The 20,697-nt window shown below is 44.8% G+C and overlaps 1 protein-coding gene across 1 annotated transcript in view; it reads right to left on the bottom strand.

Annotated features, from left to right (window-relative positions):
- Window positions 1-20,307, bottom strand: part of FGFR3 (fibroblast growth factor receptor 3) — a gene marked incomplete at its 5' end in the record, with an annotated part of 32,557 nt that extends 12,250 nt beyond the window's left edge. The window contains 5 exons of the mRNA XM_010158443.1: window positions 4,192-4,382; window positions 4,792-4,915; window positions 9,567-9,736; window positions 15,668-15,721; window positions 20,044-20,307. Of these exons, the coding sequence (XP_010156745.1) occupies window positions 4,192-4,382; window positions 4,792-4,915; window positions 9,567-9,736; window positions 15,668-15,721; window positions 20,044-20,307 (803 nt within the window). The remainder of the gene's footprint in view (window positions 1-4,191; window positions 4,383-4,791; window positions 4,916-9,566; window positions 9,737-15,667; window positions 15,722-20,043) is intronic.
- Between the last annotated feature and the right edge of the window lie 390 nt (window positions 20,308-20,697).

The raw sequence follows: 20,697 nt of genomic DNA, 5'->3' as shown, positions 1-20,697 counted from the left end.
GTAGGTGAAAATCTTGCAGCAGCTTGGTTTTCCAGAGCTTTGAACATCACAGGTCATTAACATGCAATTCTGTTATCAGCACTCAGTTGTAAGGAAGGGAAAGGAATAAAAGCATGAAGGGTTGATAGCAAAGTTTGACAGTCATTGTGGGAATTTTTCCATGGCAATTGCTGTATAGGCGTTACATTATTTGGTATTAACTTTCTTAACAGGAAAAAAAAAAAAAAAAAAAAAAACAGCAGAAAAATAAGATCAAGCCATTCAGCGTCAGTTGACAGGGTATAATACAAAATGAATAGTAATTTTAATCACTAGCTTCTTAAAAAGGTTATAGCTCATTCTTGCAGTTGCCAGGGCCTTGGGACAGAGTCTGTGGTTTACCTGGTTTTGGTTTGCGAATGTGGAGCCAAAATGGTTTTTCGGCTATGCCTACGAAATTGTTGGCTCTACACAGATATTCTCCTTCATCTTGTTCTGTCACATTGAACAGATTTAGGTTAGCATCGGCTTCAGCGTTTTTACTGATCCAAGACTGCAGGAATAGACAGAAACCTGAACTTCAGTAAACCAAACAATACCTCCATCGCACCTACATTAGCTAGGACTGACTGTTCATGGCTACTTTCTTTTCGGCTGTGACAACATCCCCGGCTCACCCTGCGGTGAGGGACCTCACCCAGGATGTGGGCGAAGATGAGAAGTTGCATTTGGCCCCCAAACCACGCGCAAGCAAACTCCCTTCCCTCCACTAGCAGCACATGTGATTTCTTTTTTACAACAGAGCAATTTCCCACTTCTCCATCTGACAGCAGTCAAAGGCCCTACAGTTTCTTAATAACTCTGCAGACAGGAGCACCAGAGAAAGGGCTTAAGCAGAGATTTGTGTTTGCAACCCGGCTCAGCAAATATTGTTTCAATTATCAGATTCCAAAATAGAATTTGGAAACAAAATATAAGCAGTGGCGGTCTGAAACGCGCTGCTGACTTTGCCTTTCAGAAATTAGCTGTAATTTTTTCCACTGCTTATAGGAGCCTCTTCTTTACTAAATAAAGCGGTGCATATAAATCAAACAAACTTTAGACTGTTAAGCAAGGGGTTTATTTCTCTTCTTCCACGCTGTCACAACAGCACATCAGTTTGTTCCCTAAACAGTTGTTTTTATTTTGGTTGAAAACACACAACTGCTTCGGGTGGCTCTAGAAGTAGCCTAGGGAAAGTCTAGAAAAAATAGCAGCTTCAGTTCTGGAAATGAAAAATAAAACAATTGGTCTTCTCACTGTTTTTGTCTGCCCCAGCCCAGTCTCGGTGCCTTCCATCTCAGGGCCTGATCTGCTGCTATGACTCGAAGCCCATTACAATCAATGAGGTTGCCAGACCTGTTGTGTCAGTAGGAACTGAACCCACAGGTGGCATCAGAAAGGGGCCCCAGTGTCCACGTCTGATGACAAACAGCACCAGTTTTGACCTGATCTCATCTCTAAGGCTTATGTGCTGGCAAGTTTGTCTGTCCTGACTAGTGGGGAAACGTGCCTCCCTGCTGTTGCTGCCTAGTTTATAATTAAACCGGGCATGTTTCAATGCACAACATAGAATTTAGCCTTTGACAAAGCTTGGGCACAGTGTTGCCAGCCCCCCCATCTGTAACTGGAATGCATTTAGAGCACTTCTGCAAAGAAAAAGGGGTTTCCTTTGATCACAAATTAGCCCAGGCTTTCAAGAACTGATGCAGGTGATGGCTTGGCTTTGTCAGGCTGTTTAAAAAATGGGTTGAAAGTACAGCATTCAGTTTATCCATCTGGACCAGGGTGGGTTTTGCCCACTCCATTTAGATGCAAGGGGGAGATTTCATGTCCTGGGCACCTTTTTGACCCCCTTGCTCCGACGGAGCCTGGGATACTCCCAAGGTACAAACTGCCCCACAGCAGCTCCTACGCTCCACAAAATCTCCTGAAAGCAGGAGGGAAGGGCAGGCTGATAAAAAAGCCTTATCTCCCTGCAGGCACCACAGCACTGGGCAGGATGGAGCCTTTTCTAAAGCAGCTATAGGCAGGGCAGGGCTGTTAACAGCACCCTGCTCCAGCAGCACGGCCAGGATGCAGGGTCAGAGCAGCTCACGGCATGGCACGAGGGAAACAAGTCCATAAAACCAACAGGCTGGCCCCAAGATGGCAGTGAGATCATTTTATCAGATCTTTTTTTAAGAAACAAGCACACGCATATTTTAAAAAAAAATCCCTGTAAAGCTGGGCCTGATACAGCTCCACAGAGGCCCAGTACTGGCGCACAAAAGATGCATCCCAAAATGGAAATGCTCCGTGCCCCAGTGCTGATGCTGGCATTAATACAATTCAAAGCATTCCTGATTAACCAGAAGTAGTAAATAGACGTGTGCTGGTCCTATTCAGCAAAAAAATAAAACCAAACAAAACTTGTGCTTTCAAACGCCTGCCTGTGCTCCCCTTCGAGGAATGTGGAGCCTTTGCCGTCCACAGAAGAGAAGGTATTTGGCAATTCTAATTACCTAGCCACCCCGGTGCTGCTCTAACTTAATTTTAAAACACTATTTATATGTTCTTTGCCACAGCAAAATGGGAGCTTGTGCTTGTGACACAAGGCACTGTTCGCAGCGGCTCTGCAAACTTCCAAAAGGTAGCACTTTATCCCACGGGGACCACACACGGAGCTCGGAGACTATGTTAGATGGCATGTGACACAGCCAGCTATTCAGAGCTTGGTACTGGGCTGTGAAACCAGGGGGAAATTCAAATATGCATAATTCAAACACATTTGGAGAGACAGGGAGAAAATAAAAAGTTTTTATCAACTGGCGAGAAGTGTGTGTTGCCAATCCTGAGGAACTGTCTCCAGCCATTTCTTCCAACCAATCTGTTATTTCAATCTGTGTAATTATTTCCAGGGTCTCTGGCTTTTATTATCATGTATCTGGCTGAGTTACAGTTTTGTAGATGCTGTCTGATAAGTGGTGTTTTTTTCAAACTTCATACAAAGAGAAGAAGGGCGTGTGCAGCAGGATGTGTACGGGGAATGTCCATGCACAGGACAACCCAGCGTGAAACTGCAGGGACAAAATCTGCTTTCAGCTGTAACTGCACCGCCAGAAAAACTCCATTTGGCCCTATGTATCTTAATAAACACCGACACCGGATGCCTATAATTATTAAAAGAAAAAATGAAAGTATTTTAAAAGTCCAATGTGCCTATCACTCTCTATTCTCTACTTTTTACATTTACATAGGTTGAGGGGTAACCAGACACACTGGCTTGGTTCTGGCTGTAATCTAGAAGTTCCCTTTCAAAAAGAAGTTTAGCGAAGTATAAAGTCTTACTGAGATTTTCTCAATAAAAGAAAGGCTTTCCTGAGCATGGATAATAGCAGCGCTCAGAAATGGCAGTGGCTGGAACAAGACTATGTTGGCTCTCAGGTGCTGGCAGTTCAGCATTATTTAGTACGTGCATGCTGCAGTGTGTTTACTTGGAAAAGGAAAGAATGTGTTTTAGTTGGGACCCTTTTATTTTAATAAGCCCTGAAAATACCTCTATTAAAGCTGTAAAAAAAGGTTATTTTTACAATTTTAGGTCAAACGCAATCTGACGGCTTCCCTTTCATTATGCTGCATTTCCCACAGTTGCTTCAGCTCTTAAAACTACTTTGCTTATCTGTGCCACGACAGTAGTTGTGTTATCTCTGGCGAACAGAAGAGTCTGGAACACCAACTTGAGGACATTTTTGCTGTACCCCCTCCAAAAAGCAGACTATTCCACTGTGTGGGCTTAAAGGAAAGAAAAATCCCAATAGCTGTCCTTGGCGTATTCTCATGACTTTTTTCTTACAGACACAAAACAATTACAGAAAATGAGACCTCAAGCTCCGAGAAATCTGATTTAAATATCGATTACCCTTACAGAACTGTGGCATTGAACATATTCTGATGGGTGTTTCTGGTCTGCACTGCACAGCTAATCTAGGGCTTATTTATAAACATGTAAATAAAGTTTATGGCTTCCATTGCTGGCAAGCACCTTTTCTCAGCGCTGGTCTCTCTTGCCAGGAGTATGGCAGTGGGTTTTGTTGAGTACCATTCCCACAACGTACTGGCCTTGTCTGTAACACTGTGAGCAAGGCAGAGGAAGGACTGCCCTGAGGGTGGGAAGGAGGAGCGTGTACCAACCTTCAGCACTGTGACATAGGGTGTCCCATCGGGTCCATATTTGCTGCCATTGACTTCCACGTGTTTCAGCCACTGGATGTGAGGCTGGGCATCGCTGTAGACCTTGCAGTGAAACTCCACATTGCTCCCTACCACCACGGTCTGGTTGGCAGGGAGACCTGCTTGTAGGATTGGCCGGTGGGGCGACCTTTCTGAAAACATAAAGGAGAGGGAAATCCTAATTTAACCATCCTTCCTCCTGCAAGGATTTTCCTCTCAACCCTTCACCTCCTGGCTTTTCAGCAGAAAGGGTACAGACTGGGATTGTGGCACCATGCGTGTCTTGGCCACTGTTCCACCCAGTGCTTCTCAAGCCAAAGAGGGAAGAACCACCTGGGAATGGAGGAGGCATCTCACTCCTGCCATTCCTTCTAGCCCCTCTGTAGACGAGCTACATAATTTTTTGGTCACAGATCTGAATTGTTGGCCAAAAGGAAGTTTGTTGTTGGTTTTAGAAGACACATGATCCAGCCTTTTGGGAAAGAAATCAAATTCTTGTTTCCCATATCCCATCACGCACCTGTTTGACATCGCTGTTGAGGGAAAACAATGAAATCTCACCTAATACATCAAGCTGGTACGTGTGCCTAATGTTGCCGTATTTGTTCTCCACAACACAGGTGTAATTTCCTCGGTCTGATGGCACGACTCTCTCCATCACCAAGCTCCACTGCTGGTGTCGCAACTAGAAAAAAAATCAAACCGTCAAGCTCGTGGTCAAGTAGCATCATCAAGAGACCATTCATATCCGTGAACAATCAGTGAGCTTCTACACACTTGGCCAGCATGAATGGACCCCAGAGCAGGCCTGAACATCACACAGACCCATTTCAAGGGTCATTAAAGACTTAATGTGAAAAGGAATTAAGACCAATGCATGAACAGTGCAACACAGTGTGACGTGCTGAGATTGCAACGAGGACTTGTAGGTGCTTCACCACTGATAACAAGAAGAATGAAATCAGCTGTCAGCTGAACGTGGCACCTCTCATTAGAATAGTGACTTTGAAGGCATCAGCTAAGAGATCTGATCCACTGGTCCCCTCTCTACCAGACCATGCTTGTCCAGAGACTCTTGTCAGCTCCAACTATCGTACTCTCATCTGCAAATCTTTACCAATTGCTACATGTAACTCCTAAGATGACTAGAAACAATAAAGATCATACTTCTTCCCCCATCTATAACATATTTTAAAGGTGTGTGCTATGGAGGCAATACTCATGGCATTTGTCTGAAAAGAAACGGGTGGCTAGAACTGAATTAGTCCCCTAAATGCCCTGTAAAAACAGTAGAAAACATGCCCAGCCTCAAGTCCAGTCCTTAGGATACCTGGTCAGCCCTACTCTGGTTAGTTTTCTGGATGTGGCTCATGTCCAGAGTTGTTGGTTGTTCAGTAGCAGAAAAGAAAGCCTAAGCCATGTCTCCATCCTGACCTCCTGCCCTGTACTCCCAGCTAGAATATTTGTTGCTAATGACTATAAAGGAAATAATGGCTACAGAAAGCAAATCTTGAATTAATACAGAAAGCAACCAACACCAACAAGGATGACTTCAGGATGCATAGCCGATGAAAGCTCCCCAAATCTCCGGATATTAATTTGATGCCTTCTGCCGTCCACAGCATAACATTTAACTTTATTAAACATTTTGAAGGTGACTCCAAGGACACAGAAGCAGGAGATTACAATAACGCTGTGCTACAGAATGTCATGGGCTGATGGAAAAAAACAAGAGCATAATTGCTCCTGGAGGTTTCTTGCTGAAACAGGTGAACTCAAATATGAAGTCATTTAACCTCTTTTGCTACACATAAATTGCATCCACATGCTTTCCTTTAAAGGGCCAAGTCTCAATTAAACCCCGAATTTTGCAAAAAGAAGGTTTAAAGTCATACGACTAGAAGCTTAGTTGCAAAGATAAGCAAGCAAAAGCCATTTTCACAAAGCCCCTTGCTTTGTAGAGCTCTGCGTCCCTGGGAACAGCACTGCTGAGCACCCCTCTTTTCAGAGACTGCTGAATGTAGCATTTCCTTTTATTTCAGGTTATAGGTAATAGAAGGCTGTGGATAAACAGTCTGTACAGGAATTTTGGTTGTTGGAGATGGCTGGTCAGGTCTGATTGCACCCTCTGCCCACCCAGGACAGCACAGATGGAGCTCAGTGCAGAGCCAACATTACACCTTTTGTAAAGCAACTTCCCACTTGGTGCATCTCTGTAACAGCAAATTACAGGGTAACAGGCGCTCTTGAGAACAGAGAGCCTGGACCCTGAGTTCACAGCTGAACATACCAGACTGTCAAGGAAGTTTCAATGCAAATTTGTGGCTGCTCAGTGGCTCATTTCCATATTGGCTTGTCTCATAGTTGTGTCTAAAGACTTCATTTAATCCACTTTTCAGCATTGCAAAGCATTTGCCTCTGGAACCCCTAGGAGCTACCCCAAAGAAATGGCGCTCCAGATATATGGATGACTCTGTACAGGTCTGACCTGTATTAAAAAATCAGGTCCAAATTAGGCATTTTACTCAGGATACACTTTCAAAAACACTTTTATGAAACTTTCAAAGAACTTTTGTCTTTGCCAGGGACTTTGGACTCTGAACAGAGAGGAGTACCTGGGGGGCACAGATTCACAGGGACAAAATTGTTTGGAAACTCTTCTAGAAGCAACAAGATACTTTTTTTTTTGTTGTTGTTAGGTTGAGACTGGTGTCTAGATTTAAAGGATAAAAAAAAGGGGTGTTCCCAAGTTAGGATAGTCACCGTACTTGATAAAACACCAGAAATATGAAGTGACTTAGTGCAGGCATTAATCAAGTGGGTGAGATACTGGAAATCCCTCTGGTTTATTTGGTGTTGTCATTCTTGGCTCCTTGTGAAACAAACATTTGCAGACACACTTGGAACCTAGTTCGGTGTTTGCCAGACTGGTATGCAAGTCAGTGCAATGGTCTGGGGAAGGGATAATCCTCTATCTCCCCTCCCCCTCAATCTTCCCTTCTAGGGTCATTTAACACACACAGGCTTACGTTATTAGAGATTCCAACAAGGATTTAACCATTAATGCTCTTTGGGAAATTTCATATGATAAGTCATATGAATTTGTTTTCTCTACCGGTTAAAGATGAACTGTAACAAAACTAGGTTAGCCTGGACTTCATGTTTTCAACACTCGCCCTTGTCTCTTGCAGACTTTACACCGGGCAATCACACAGGATCTAAATGCCATTTGCAAGAGGCAGAAGTGGAAGAGTGGTCAGCTTTCATCTACTGACCACAGACCTTTCACAATCAACTTTTAAACTCTTCCACATGCTGAAAACAAATGAGAACATTCCCAGCCCAAGGATTTCTGGGTTAAGACCAGATCTCGAGATGAAGTAAGCCAACCAAACTCTGCCAGATCTGGATCTTGTCCATTCTTTTCAAGCTGCCTAATCCTGTTATGAAGCTAAGTTGTAACAGGGAATTTAAATCTTAAATACGTGAGATACTGAGCAGGTTTTCAATCTCTTTTTCTGGTTCAAGTCTCAGCTGATATCTATCAGTATATTTATACTGGATGAGATTTACATCAGACTACTTACATCTAACTCCGGCTCAAGAGCAAAAGCAAGCAAGTAAGGGAAGGAAAATAACAGAAAGATGTCTTTATATCATGAAAGGGACAAAGAATTACACCTACGCAGATAGAGAGCTTAAACCAATCTTGCTGTAATTGGCCTGACATTGCCTTCAATAGCTCTTTAAGCATTGGCTTGTTACTGGAAGGTGCCCCTAGAGAAACAATGTACAGCGATGCCAACGACTCACTACTGCGCTGCAAAAGATGAGACGTGTCAATTTAAACTCAAGGGTAGATTAAAACCACTGGGAAGTGGGTAGGGAAATTGCTTTCAGCTTTATTTTATTCTGCAAGCATAATTTAGTGCAACTGATGTCACACAGTTTTGTAAAAAGCCACTCAAACGACGCACGCAAGCCTGAAAACACTTCATGATGATGCTTACAGCCTGCAATTAATCAAAGATGCTTGTGCTTTGTGAACGTTATCTGCCGTAAGGCTGCTTACCCACAGGAGTTGTTTCCCCAGTCTTTTCCCTCCTTAACTTTTCAGAAGATCTAAACCAGCGCGTGTCCTCAGCCTCATCCAGGCTGGAGCAGGGACAGGGCTGAGGAGGGAGCTTCAAAGGCTTCACTGAAGCAATCACAAAAGGCTCTTTCAGGAACGGGTGTGAGCTAACAGGAAAGAAACAGCCCAAAACTGTGGGGAGGGAAGACTTCTTTGAATCCTTTTCTGGTTTCTGGAGCCCGGCACGCTTCGCATGCCTAGCCCCCTTTCAAAAGGTTACAGATGTGGTAGGCATCAGCACACAGCTGTTCAGAGTACTGAGGAAGATGCCTTCCTAAAAACCCCCTTCTCTCCTTAGCAGTAGCCTGGGGATATGCCAAGGCCTGGCAGAGTGTAGGCAAAAATCGCTGTTCAGGAGTCCTTCCTGCTACACTGATTTTTTTATCAGCTACCGCCAGTTTTATTCTCCCCACATAAAACCAGATAGGAGTCTGACTGTGACCTCAGGGGGACAAAGTAATAACAACAACATCAGAACCAGAGAAGAGCTGATTTTCCTGTTAAAATCCTGCCATAATTTGGCATGTACAGTAGCAAAGAAACTTCTGGCTAATTAAATTATTTGAGTGCAGTGGGTTTTGTGTCCCATAGCTCTAGCTATAAACACAAGCCAGAGCATTTTCCAGAACACCTTATGGCAGGAAAGGAAGAAGGGAGAAGGCGGCAGCCAAGCAGCAGATGCTATTACTCTGACTACAAGGGAATCCAAGACTTGACCAAGGATCAAGTGATTTATACCACAAGAATGTTAATGACCACGAGCGCAACGGTCCAGCTCTTTGTTGAGGTCCTTCCTACACCTTCAAAGGATGCAGAGTCAGTTTTCCTTGAGAGCTGGGAGTAGCTATGGCTCGGTCTAACACGTCTCAACACCCTGTGCTGACCTCCAGAAATGAGGACAGAAGTCTGTGCCTGCTTTCTCATCATCGTCCACAACGCAACCATAACCCCAGCCTCATTTTCACCTGGGCCCTGAATGTCTGCTACAGACAAACTCAGAGGGAACTAGCCCTCAATCTCAAGGGACAGCAGCCCCTTTTAACACTCCGGTGTCCATCACTTGCTAATACTGCCCAGAGACACCCCTATTCCCACCGTCGGGACCGTGCTCTTACGTGGACCAATGTTAACTGCCATGACATACAATATTCTACAGCTGGTAGAAAACTCCTGATAAAAACAGGGATCCAAACCAAGGCCTTACCTTGATGCCCCCAATCCGATGCTCTCCCTTGAACTCCTTGCCGTTTTTCAGCCAGTAGATGGAAGGGGTTGGGTTTCCACCCGCCGGACATCGGAAGCGAACGGTGTTGGCGGCGGGAACAGCCAGCAGCTTCTTCTCCATCTTATCTGGCCGGGTCCAGAAGGGGACACCTGGGGAAGGAAAGGCCAAGTTGAACAGGCCCATTTCTGCCACGGAGGATATCAGCTGGTGAGCAGATGCATTTCAGGAGGCTTTTGGCATGTGCGGAGTGACAGTTAAATTGCTACCTGCTGCAGTTAAGATAAATGGCACAGAAATGCTTTCCAGCTAAATGACTCTCATAGACGTAGACAGGGCGTTTGCATTTTAGGTTTGTGATGAAAGGTTCATGACCAGGTTCTTGTCTCGGTAATGCCAGTATAAATCTAGAGTAGCTGCTTTTAAATCAACAGGGAGAGTTATCACAGATCAGGAAGAGAATCTGGCCTCAGCGTGTAAAAAGATACAGATGTACCTTTGGGAAAATAGTAACCAAGAAGCTTGAGCAGCAGAAGGATGTTGGAACGGTAAAAAAGAAGTTGATGGGCCAGCAAGGGAGCAGAGAAAAAGTGTTAGCTGAGTGCACTGGAAAATGTTGCCTCTCAGCGAGCACAAATGTAGTGTAGCCTCCTTAAGGGAAGGAAGGGAAAAAAAAGCCAGTGCCAAACTGGTTTATCATGTTTATGTTCTTTAAGTACAAGCGATTTTAGTTTTAAAGATTCATGTTACCTTTGAACAGGGATAAGTTTTAAAAAACCAGTGTTAGCATGAGATACTTTTTATAATCTCCCTCAAGTACAGCAATGTTTCTTGGCTGCGTTACAAACATTACATATTAACTCCAAATTAAGGCAGCAGCAGCAAACTCATTATACTGGGAAGAAAGAAAGAGAAAGTTTTTTTAAAAAGCCTCCCAAGCTTTCATTTCTGCTTAAGGAAACACTGCAGAGCTGCACATGGGGTGTTTCCCTCACCATGCCGGGGGTCACATGCATCCCCTTCAGCTCTGTGCTCCATGTCGAGGCCAAAGGGATATGGGAGCAGACAGCATTTGGGCTGCAAAACAGCAAAGCGGAGGCCACAGGGTGTAACTGGCATCTTCTCCAGATGGGAAGGAAGCACCCACGGGCACAGAGTACCCAAACCCATCGGTCACAGAGACCTGTGTGCTTCTGGCCAAGACAAACTGAAGGTGCTGGTCCTTCAAGAACTGCCTTACGAGGACACAATGGCCACCAAAGCAGTCAGGAAAGCATCACTGCTGGCCTTTCCTGCAGTGGACATGATGTTCAGGAACACCACGCAGCATCACAGTCCCATCTCAATGCTACCCTGAAGCCTTTGCAATCCCCCTCTCCTTAATCGCAAGGGTGTGCTAGGTTTTCCCTATTGTTACATCCTTCTGAGATGCACCCGAGCTGTTCCCTTTCTTCAGCACGCCCCAATGTACTCAGCCCCGATGTGTTTGACTCCACAAGACCCATCCCGCTGTAATTCCAGGTAAATCAGTGATGACCCCACCTTGGTCTAAGTCCCCAGTGTCCCCCACAGGGGCTCGCTGATGCATTTCAGGTCCAAGGATTTTGCAGGCAAGGTCATATAGCTCAGACAAGGTAATCCATGCACTCACCTATTTTTAGCACCTGCTACTACTCTCCACATGGTCCCCTCTCCTCCTGGTGCTTTCTGAAGCCCCCTGGCCATGAGGAACTGGATGTCAGGAGCTACATCCAAAACACCCTCCATTTGCTGGAGGTGGCCTCACCAGGCACATCGCTCTCAAGTCCCATCTGCATTCATACCTCTGCAGCCGCACGGCTGGATGTAGGTGCCTCAGTAATGCCATCCCAGGGAGGGAAATCCAGTACTGAGGGCTTGCATCTGCCCTCAGACTGCCTTGCACAACGCGCCCTGATGGCTATCAGAGACAGCTCCACATATCAGAGGGATCTGGTGCTCACCCATGCTGTGTACGCCTCAGTTTTTAAACAACAAAACTGCTTAAGGCCCTTCTCTTGCCAGGATGGCACCAGAGCAGGAGTACAGCTGGCACAAACAAAAGGAAAAGGAGGAATTCCTGCAATTCCCATGCTCCTGCAAAACCCCAGCTACAAACATTGTTGTAAACACACACTACATCCAGGAGAGGCTTCAAATACTACATGATAATGTGGGCTAAAGCGGGACATCGTGTAGCCATCCACCTTCCAACATCTGAGCTTAGAAAAACGGTAGAACTGCACAATAAAGGGGAATATTGAAAAAAAAAAAATGTTAAAAGAGTGGGTGCAACCACTAAAGTAAGTGCAGGTCTCGATGGTAAAGGAAGATGCTGCTATCGCATGTGTTGGGAAGGGAAGACACCAAGCAAAGCTGGCAAGAGCCCAGGCAGCAGCAGGGGGCTGGATTTGGGAAGAGCATAGTTGGGGTGGTGCTGGGAAGGCTGAAGAGGAGGGAGCTGCAGAAATCCTGTTGAGAGACATCTGGTCCTTGGTTTCCGAAGCACAGGCTATTTTCTGGCCGAATGCTTCCTTTTGGCAAAGTACCCTGACTTCCGAGGGACTTTACAGGAGGTTAAGGGGTACGGGGGAAGAGTTCAGGGAAAGGCCAGGCACGGATGGAAAAGTCCCGCTTTGCCACTGCTGAGAAAAGCAGCTGAATAACCTGCTGTTTGGTGTTTGATTAATGTATCTGCCCACAATAAATCCCATTTTATGGAGTCAGTGACACTCGCCCAGGCACAGGGGTGTAACCACATCGCACGGCCACCATGCCAGGACTGAACTCCTCCTTGAACTGTGCTTTTGGGGGGTTTTCTCCTTTCCACACCGGCTGTGTGCGCTGCAAGGTGCCACTGTACCATGTTTTCTCAGAAGATGAGTTTGAATCTCACAGGAAGACCCATCAACCCACTGGCTGCAAATTTTGCCACTGAAGCCAAGGGGGATTTTGCCATCAGACATCAGAGAGGAGCAAGATGGGGCACAGGAAAGTTTCCAGGTGGGGATATTCTCCATATGGAGCAAAGGCAGGATCAGCTCCTCCCTCCTGCAATTAGACATGGCTTCTTCTCCAAGTGCCTTCCCTCCGTCTGTGTGCTTCTCCATGTGATTCAGGGGCTGGGCACCCCTGGATTAATATACCAAGATTCAAACAGCCAGGGCACCGTTCTCAAGTCAAACTGGAACTGGAAGAAAGCATCTACGCATTGAAAATGGTGCCTTTGTTCTCACTTGCAGGAGCAGCGAACAAAACATCACTGCTTTCGGTTTACTGAGCCTCCAGAGTCCTTTCATTACCACTTTTTAAGGGGGTGAAAATGTTGCTAACTCTTTTTTTCAAGCGAAGCCTGAAAAGTTCCAGAGTTTTGGGACCAAGAAAGGAGGAAGCATGATGGACAGGAAAAATTTCTAGACCTGCTCTCTTTGAATTATTACGAGCAATGATTTTGCATAAGCAGGTGTGGAAAAAAAAAACCACCACAGGGACGTGCAAACATTACCACCAGCCCTTTCCCATCATCAAACACTAAGCCCGATAGTCCATTTTGTTTGTCAAAGACACCGGCCACCCATCCGACTGGAATGACCAATTAAAAAAAAACTGAGAGCAATACTTGGAATAATTAATACAGCCAAGCACTCATTTAGCAATTAGGAGCTGCCACAAAATTCTGCAGCAGACAGAATCAACCCTAATTGTGTAATTTCCCCAGCTGACGCCTCCAAATACACAGCCAGATTTAACTGGAGATTATAGGGGCTCTTTGAAGGTGCTGGGGCTGCGCAGCGGGGCCTCCAAACAAACAGATACAGAGGAGTAGAGAGCACTGGGGCAGAAGAGCAGTGTGTGAAAAGGGAGTTTTGTTTTTGTTTCTGGGCCAGGAAAAACAGCTGTAGAGAACAGAGGTATTGGAAAGCCTCTTTTTGCAAAGGCGGACCGCAGTTTGTGACAAGGCTGCAACAAACAGGCCGATGATTTGAAGTTGCTGAAGCTCCTCTTTCTTCTTTTCCGCTGCCCATCCCTAAGGGATGCCCTGTTTCTGTACTGCCCTTCGGAGAGGATGCTTAAAGGAGGGTGAGCAGGGCAGGGCACTCCACGTGGAAGGCCTGTCTCCACCTTCTCCAAGAGTTTTTGCACCAAACATTTGTTTTAGGACATATTCCCTCTTGTTCTCTTGCTTTGGTATTTCCAGCTCCCGTCATTCAACAATTTTGGGTCAAAACCCCAAAGTTAACAAAACGGCTTCAAACTCATGACGCTATTGGAATCGGCTCTCCAACCTCTTCTCTGTCAATATGAAGATAAGAAGCTCTCTTGAACGACACAACTACGCCAGAAAATCATCGTCAAGGGCCAGGAGACAAGTTTTTATTCAGTGACGTGCAATATGGCAACCGTGCAATGAGCTGATCCTGGATGGATTATGTCCTCCAAATATGAATAACTATTGGTTATACTTTTCTTTTGCATGAAAGCATGTTTATTGCCTTCATTCCTCTGCCTACTGACCATGGCTACTCTGATGGACAAGCTCACACACCTCATTGGTAGGTTGTCTTTTTGACACAAGAGATGGAGGACACAGGTCTTTGGGCTGTCCATAGGACCTGGCACTGGCTACATCCACATGTTCACCTGCCCAGGATGGTCCTGCATCCTTTGTCCCCGGTGGGATATCCCAGTGGCGGTGGTGCCAGGGTTAACAACATGGCTCCCCAGACTCAAGAGAAGATTTGTGATGGTTACATGGAAGGTCTGACGTCAAACAAAGTAACATGAAGGACATCCACATCACATCACATCACACCATGAGATTTCACCACGCTGGCGTGTTAAGCTAATCAACCATTTTTAAAGCAGGAGAGAATCCAACTTTTTATAACGAGTCCTTTAAGCAAAGCCAGTTGTTACCTTCAGGTCTAAAAAAAGGGATAGCCTTGAAGTCAAGAAGACCCAGAACACAGGCTATAAATACACGGGGCAAAACGTGTTTTCCTTTTCAGTGAAGAAAAACATTTCTTTCTGTACCATAAACCAGCTGATGTGTTGTGATACCTGTTGCTAAGAGATGGAGTTTACTACAAACCACATTAAAAAAAAGTACAGAATGATTAACTGTGCTCATCAGAAGCTGCTCTGCAACAGGAACAAATCCTGACCAAACCTGACACTATGCCTCTACCAGGACCCCTGAGCACCTCTGCAAAGGTGTTTGTCACCTCGCAGGACCTGGACCTTAATTAGAAGCTATCAGAAAACCACTAACTGCTGCTGATAGGTCGGCCTGGCACTGTAACTCACCACTGCTGTCCACATACTGCATGACACAGTGGTATGAATTTATGACAGTGGGAGACCTGTTTAAAGAGTCCTGCATGTCCAATGCTATGGGCAGGAGAAATTTTCCAGTCATGTTGAACTTCTGCCAACGTACATAGCTGATTGGGAGTTCAAATGCAAGACGTTTATTTATTAAGAACACATACACACAGGCAGCTTGCTTTGCAGAAATATAAAGAGCATAATAAAATACAACACTAATGCCTCTGAAGCATGTAACGATCCTGATTAATGCTATTGCACTTAAAGAAACAAGCACTGGGACTGAAAGACATTCAGAGTAAAAGCACTGAGAGGCTCTGTCCTGGGGCTCCCTTCCCCACGAGGGAAAGAAAAAGCCAGTAAAGCCAAAGGGGTTGGTCCCACTTACAGCATCAGTAAATTTAGCCCTTGGTTAGCGTAAATTTTATGCTCTGACTCCAGCCGCGATGCTGGTAAGGACCAGAATCAAAACAGCTAAAAATAGAGCAGGCCAAGGTTTGCAATAAGAAATAAGTGGGTTTGTCTGGATTTACATGCGAGGAGAATTTATAACTCTAGCTCATCAAGTCAGATGGCAGCTGTTTCTATGCTTTTAGATAACTATCATCATGGTACCATCCTCAGGTCACTGATTTTAACATGGAGAAAGAGCTGCTGTCTGACCAGGTGAACAGCTCCGCTTGGGAGCCACATCTTGTTGAAAGAAAAAGACTCTGAATCCCAGAAAAACAAATTACCTGTATCTTCTGACTCATCATCATCATCTTCATCATCACCCGATGAAGGGGAATCTAGGAAGAGGAGAAAGAAGTGAAGCAGACAGAGGATGGCCCAAGGGGACACCATGATGGATGAGGCTGGTGGTGCCACAGTGGGCTCCACCGAGGGAGGACATCCAAGTCCACGGGTCACCCTCCCCTGCAGCTCCACAAGCCTGTCCCTCCCACACTGCTAGGCCAGGGACAATTGGCCAGGAGATTTTTTGAACTGGGAGAAAGTTGTCCGGAGTTTGCCAGTGCTCTGCCATGACAGACTGGGATCCAATGCCAAAAACTTCTCCCTGGGTGAAGTGCTCTTCTCCCCATAAATACAAAAGGAATTCTAAAAGGGGAAGCTTCTTTTTGCAGTACAAGCTCTCCCCTACTTTTTTCCACCCCTCCAGCATTCACTCTGAAGACTTTTTATTTCACCAAGTCTCAAAACGACAGGTGAGCATTTCTAATTCACTTTCCCTGCCTTTTTCTTTTAACTCAATACACCCCTCCCACACCTCCCCTCGTTAACTCATTGCTCAACCACTCAGACCAAAGCTTTTAACACTTCCCCTTGCAATCAAACCTCTCTCTCTATCAACATTGTGATGGTTACCTGTGAACCAGTTCCCTCTGGTTATATTCCTCCTACAGAGGCACCTCAAGGCTGTAACTGAATACAGGTTAACAGGTGGGAATTTTCCATCTGTATCTCTCCAAAACATCCTGAACTGTTTCTCTTAATGTGGTCTAACAGCTCACCTCCTCCAAGCTGTCCACAAAGAAGTCTCAGTCCCTCTTCCCCCCACCAAATGACTACTGTAAATGTAAATCCCATTATAAAAGAGCAGCTTAGTTTTATTTAGTTTTACACGATTTAGTACAAGTCAGCGTCTGGAAGATTTAGCGTCATTGACTTCAGATGATCTCTAAGATTTTCTTTTTTAAATAAAGGCAAAATGCTAACAATCCAGCAGCCTTTATATTCTGAGACAGCGATAAAAGAACTTGGCCACAAACACTAGGAAACAGGAAACTTTACAAGTATTCAACATATAGCCAGAAATGTGAAGTTTAGACCAAGCCAGGCAGAATCTCCTTCATTTCAAGATACGCTTGAGTATTTTGCTGTTCTCTGACCAGCTCAATGGAGGTAAAAAGGACTTTCCAGGCATAGTCACCATCTACAGTAGCAAGGAACACAGGAATCGCCTCCCTGCTTCAGACTGCAGTGGCACATCGTGCTTTGCACCTTCTCTTTGGCAAGGTCTCACGGAAGATTTCAAGCATGCATCTAACTGCAAATCCACAGTTGAGGTCCTGCTGGCAGCAGAACTGGGGAAATGCTACGGGGCTTGCTGAAAGTGAAGTGGATGTTTAGGTGTTTTGGCTGAACCAGCAAGTTTACTCAAGTCCCAGCAAAGGCAGACACAGAGCCAAATCCCCACCAGCATCAGCAGCGAAAGCAGCACATTCTGAGCTCTGCACTCAGATTTGGTTACCCATATATTAACATGGGATTATAGTTTACTCCTGGCTTCCAGTGAACCAATCATGACCAAAGGAGCAGAATCAACTTTTAAACCAATTCAAAAACATTTCCACAATATTGAGGAAAGAGTCTTTGACCATGCTTGTGTTTCAGATGGGAGATGCTGCTTAGGTTTTAAGACCAAACATCCCATATTCACAGCTGCTGTCCAGTTCAGGTTGCTAAAGCATCACCTTTTAAAAAGGTGACTAAAAATTTGTAAACTTATCGTTTACTAAAATAGTAATCATTTTCAGAAGCTGATGAGTATTGGCATCAGCAAGGACTGCTAGATGCTATTCTCAGAAAGGCTTTTAATTATGAACAGAAAAAGCCTTAATTTTTTTAGTCACCTGTTTTGAAGAGCTTAGTCTTGGGTATTTTGAAAGCTCTTTTTGCTGGCACCAGCCTGCAGTCCGTACTCATAACAGAGGTGCTGCTTGGCCACTAAATCCAAAGGCTGCTCTGTGAGTGAAATGGTTGCAGAAATGGAGCTTCTGCCAACACGGCTGGAGATCAGTTTTGGCATGCAGCCTCTATTTGTGATCCTCTTCAAGTGCTCAGGTTTTAAGAGGACAGTATGTTTCTTTTTGTAAACTAGCAAAACACTCGAGCCCACGTCTGTCAAGGGAGGCATTTTAAAGAGACCAAGCCCTGCTATTAATCAGCCTGGCTTTCAACCATGAAATGTCAGCTCCAGCATCTCTTTGCTCTACCTCCAGCATCAGGCATCTCACTGGGCACACAGAGAGTCGCTGCAGAAGAGCCAATCTGTTGCAGACTCAAAACTCGTGGGCCCACATAGGAAAATGCTGATACGCTCCTAGAATCTGGAAGCATGTCTCGGAATAGGACTTCTGTGTATATCAGCTATTCTGCACATACCTAGACTAGTTTTGCTCACTTAAGAATACAGATCAGAGCAGTTCCAGTTCATTAGTACAGATTTAAACCAGTTTAACGTAGAGAAAAACTCCAGCCCCGAGCACTAGATATCCACATAAACACCCCACCAGACACCCGAGCTAATCGCTGGCATTACCTTTAAGAAGTGGGAACACAAACCACAAATCTCCGATAACAATCTCATCTCCACAGTGCCATGCTGAGCTATCAATACTAATTGTGAAGAAATATCTGAGCATATGAGAGGCGCCACTATTGCCACATAAAGCAGGGCTTCAAAGTTTCAAACAAGTGCTGCTGACAGCTAAAACGGAGACTCCCACATTACCAGCACTTTGGTGGTAATGACAGTGGGCTAATAGAATCAAAGACTCATAATGCTGTCAGAAAGCAGGTTCAGGTTACTCGCCTGTTCTTAAGCTGTTATTAGCTATTATTAGCAAAGAGGAAAAACACAGGGGCTTAAACTTTTTAAAAGCGGAGGATTATCAGCCCTTCCACTATTAAAAACAATTTCTCACTTTACGAACTTTTGGGGCTGGCAGCTGTTTCATTTTGAGCGAGTAACCAGCTGCCCTATTCTGCCTCCCCGCTGCCCCTTGAACTCAAAAGCACTTTAATGTCACTTAGGGGAAAAAAAAAAAAAAGAAGAGAGTAACGTTTCTAACAACCTGCAGTTCCTTGGATAGTTCCAATAATCTTACCTAGTTAAAAAAAGCCTTTCAAGGGCCAAATACTTCTTTAACCATTTAATTGATATGACCTTGAAGCATTCACAGCGATCTCCAGTAACGGTCAATGAAAAGCAGATGTTGGTGAAGGCTTGCTGAAAATGAGCTTTTATTCTCACGATGGTCTGATTCTCTCACTTAGACGAAATCCTATTTCTGGCATGGGAAAGCCCTTTATGGAATGGATGTGATTTACAGTCACAAACATCTCTCTTTGGTTTTCAGACAGAGCCCCTTACTTTTTGAGGGAACTCAAGTTTTGGAGGCAAGGACCTACTCTTTGGGGATGCTTGAAAAAGCTCCAAGGGCCCAGAGGCAAAGGAAAGTTTTCAAAACCTTAGATCCACAAGGGGTTAATTCTTCTGACAACAGAGGCTTTTAGTCTGTGTGATCAGGAGGCTTTCTATCTGCTCACAGTGAAGAGTATCCATCTACCAATGCAGCAGCCTAAAATCACAGAGATGATCTTAGTGATAGCAAGGTAGCTTATCTGGGAACAACAGATTTTTCTGGCACTCTGTTTAGTGATCCAGGCTTGGACAGCTTGTAGCTGTTCTGTCCTACTGTCCTAATCATGGAAAATATGGCCAAGCAAATGGCAGCATGTGCCTTGCTAACACAGCACTTGTTTGCAATATATGAATCCCAATAAGTACCTTTGATGAAACACATATTTGAGATGTATACAGTTTACAGATAAGCTACTTCCAAAACAAACTAGTAATTTGTGATAACCGGGATGCAGGGGAGAGAGTTATCAGCTACAACAGTGGAACAGTTTCCAAGAACCTCCAGCTTTTACATACAGTTTTGACACTGATTTGTCACATAAAGTGGAAAAAGTCACTTAACCTCCCTGAGCCACAGTTCACTCGCTCACAAAAGACTTCAAAGGCACATGTAGCATTGCATCTATTTGAGTGTTAAGGGGGATTTGGGGTTTAATCTGACTAGCACCATTTCTAAATCTCTCTCAGTATTAACATCAAGCTTTAACATTTGGTATGGACACATAAGCATTCTTCAATTGGACTGTTTTGTCAGTCTAATCACTGCCAGGAGTTACCAGGGAGGGTAAAGACCTACCAAGCACAGACGAACACTGGAAAGCACCTGCTGTGTTGAGTACATGGAGGAACGAAAATAAAAAATAATTTAAAAAAACACCAAGACAGCCATATTTCTGCACATACCTGTAACTCTGACTGTAAAGTTTCCCAGGACCTCGTTAGAATGCCTTGGCTTGCAACTGTACAGCCCCGAGTCATCATATGACACATTGATTATCTTCAACAGTTTTTGTCCAATATGAGTTCTGTTGGTAGGTGCAATCCCAATACCATCTTTAAACCAGAAAACAGACACAGAAGAGCCTTGGGTGTTACAGGAAAGTTCAATGGTATCTCCATTTCCAAACACCAACTCTTCCAGAAAGGCAGTCTCGCTCCTCAAGTATTCTGCAGAGGGAGAAAGAAATGGGAATGAATAAATGAGAGGAGGTGTCGGAGAGCGAAAGAGCATTTAAAGAAGAAACATATCTCGTATTTGCCTTATTGATGCTGCCATGTGCCCAGAGCTCTTCCTTGCCAGAGGTTAAGGCTTGCCTGCCCCAGCCAGGTAGTAATGCACAATGACAGCCGTGCACACTACAGTCAGGTCTCTGGCTGATCTGAGGATGGTTTCAACCCTGTCGCGACCAAAACACAGCCACCCCATCAAGTGCATCACAACATACAGCACAGACCTCTATGTGAGGTCATACACTGGGACAACACCCAGCGTTGGGTGTGATCTGGCAGAAATAAGTATGGGTGCTGAAAAGCTGACAGTTCAGTTTCTGGATCTCA

The sequence above is a fragment of the Eurypyga helias genome, unplaced genomic scaffold (genome assembly GCF_000690775.1).
Source record: "Eurypyga helias isolate BGI_N326 unplaced genomic scaffold, ASM69077v1 scaffold22679, whole genome shotgun sequence".
NCBI classification, from domain to species: Eukaryota; Metazoa; Chordata; class Aves; order Eurypygiformes; family Eurypygidae; genus Eurypyga; species Eurypyga helias.
This window is presented reverse-complemented; position numbering and strand designations above follow the sequence as displayed.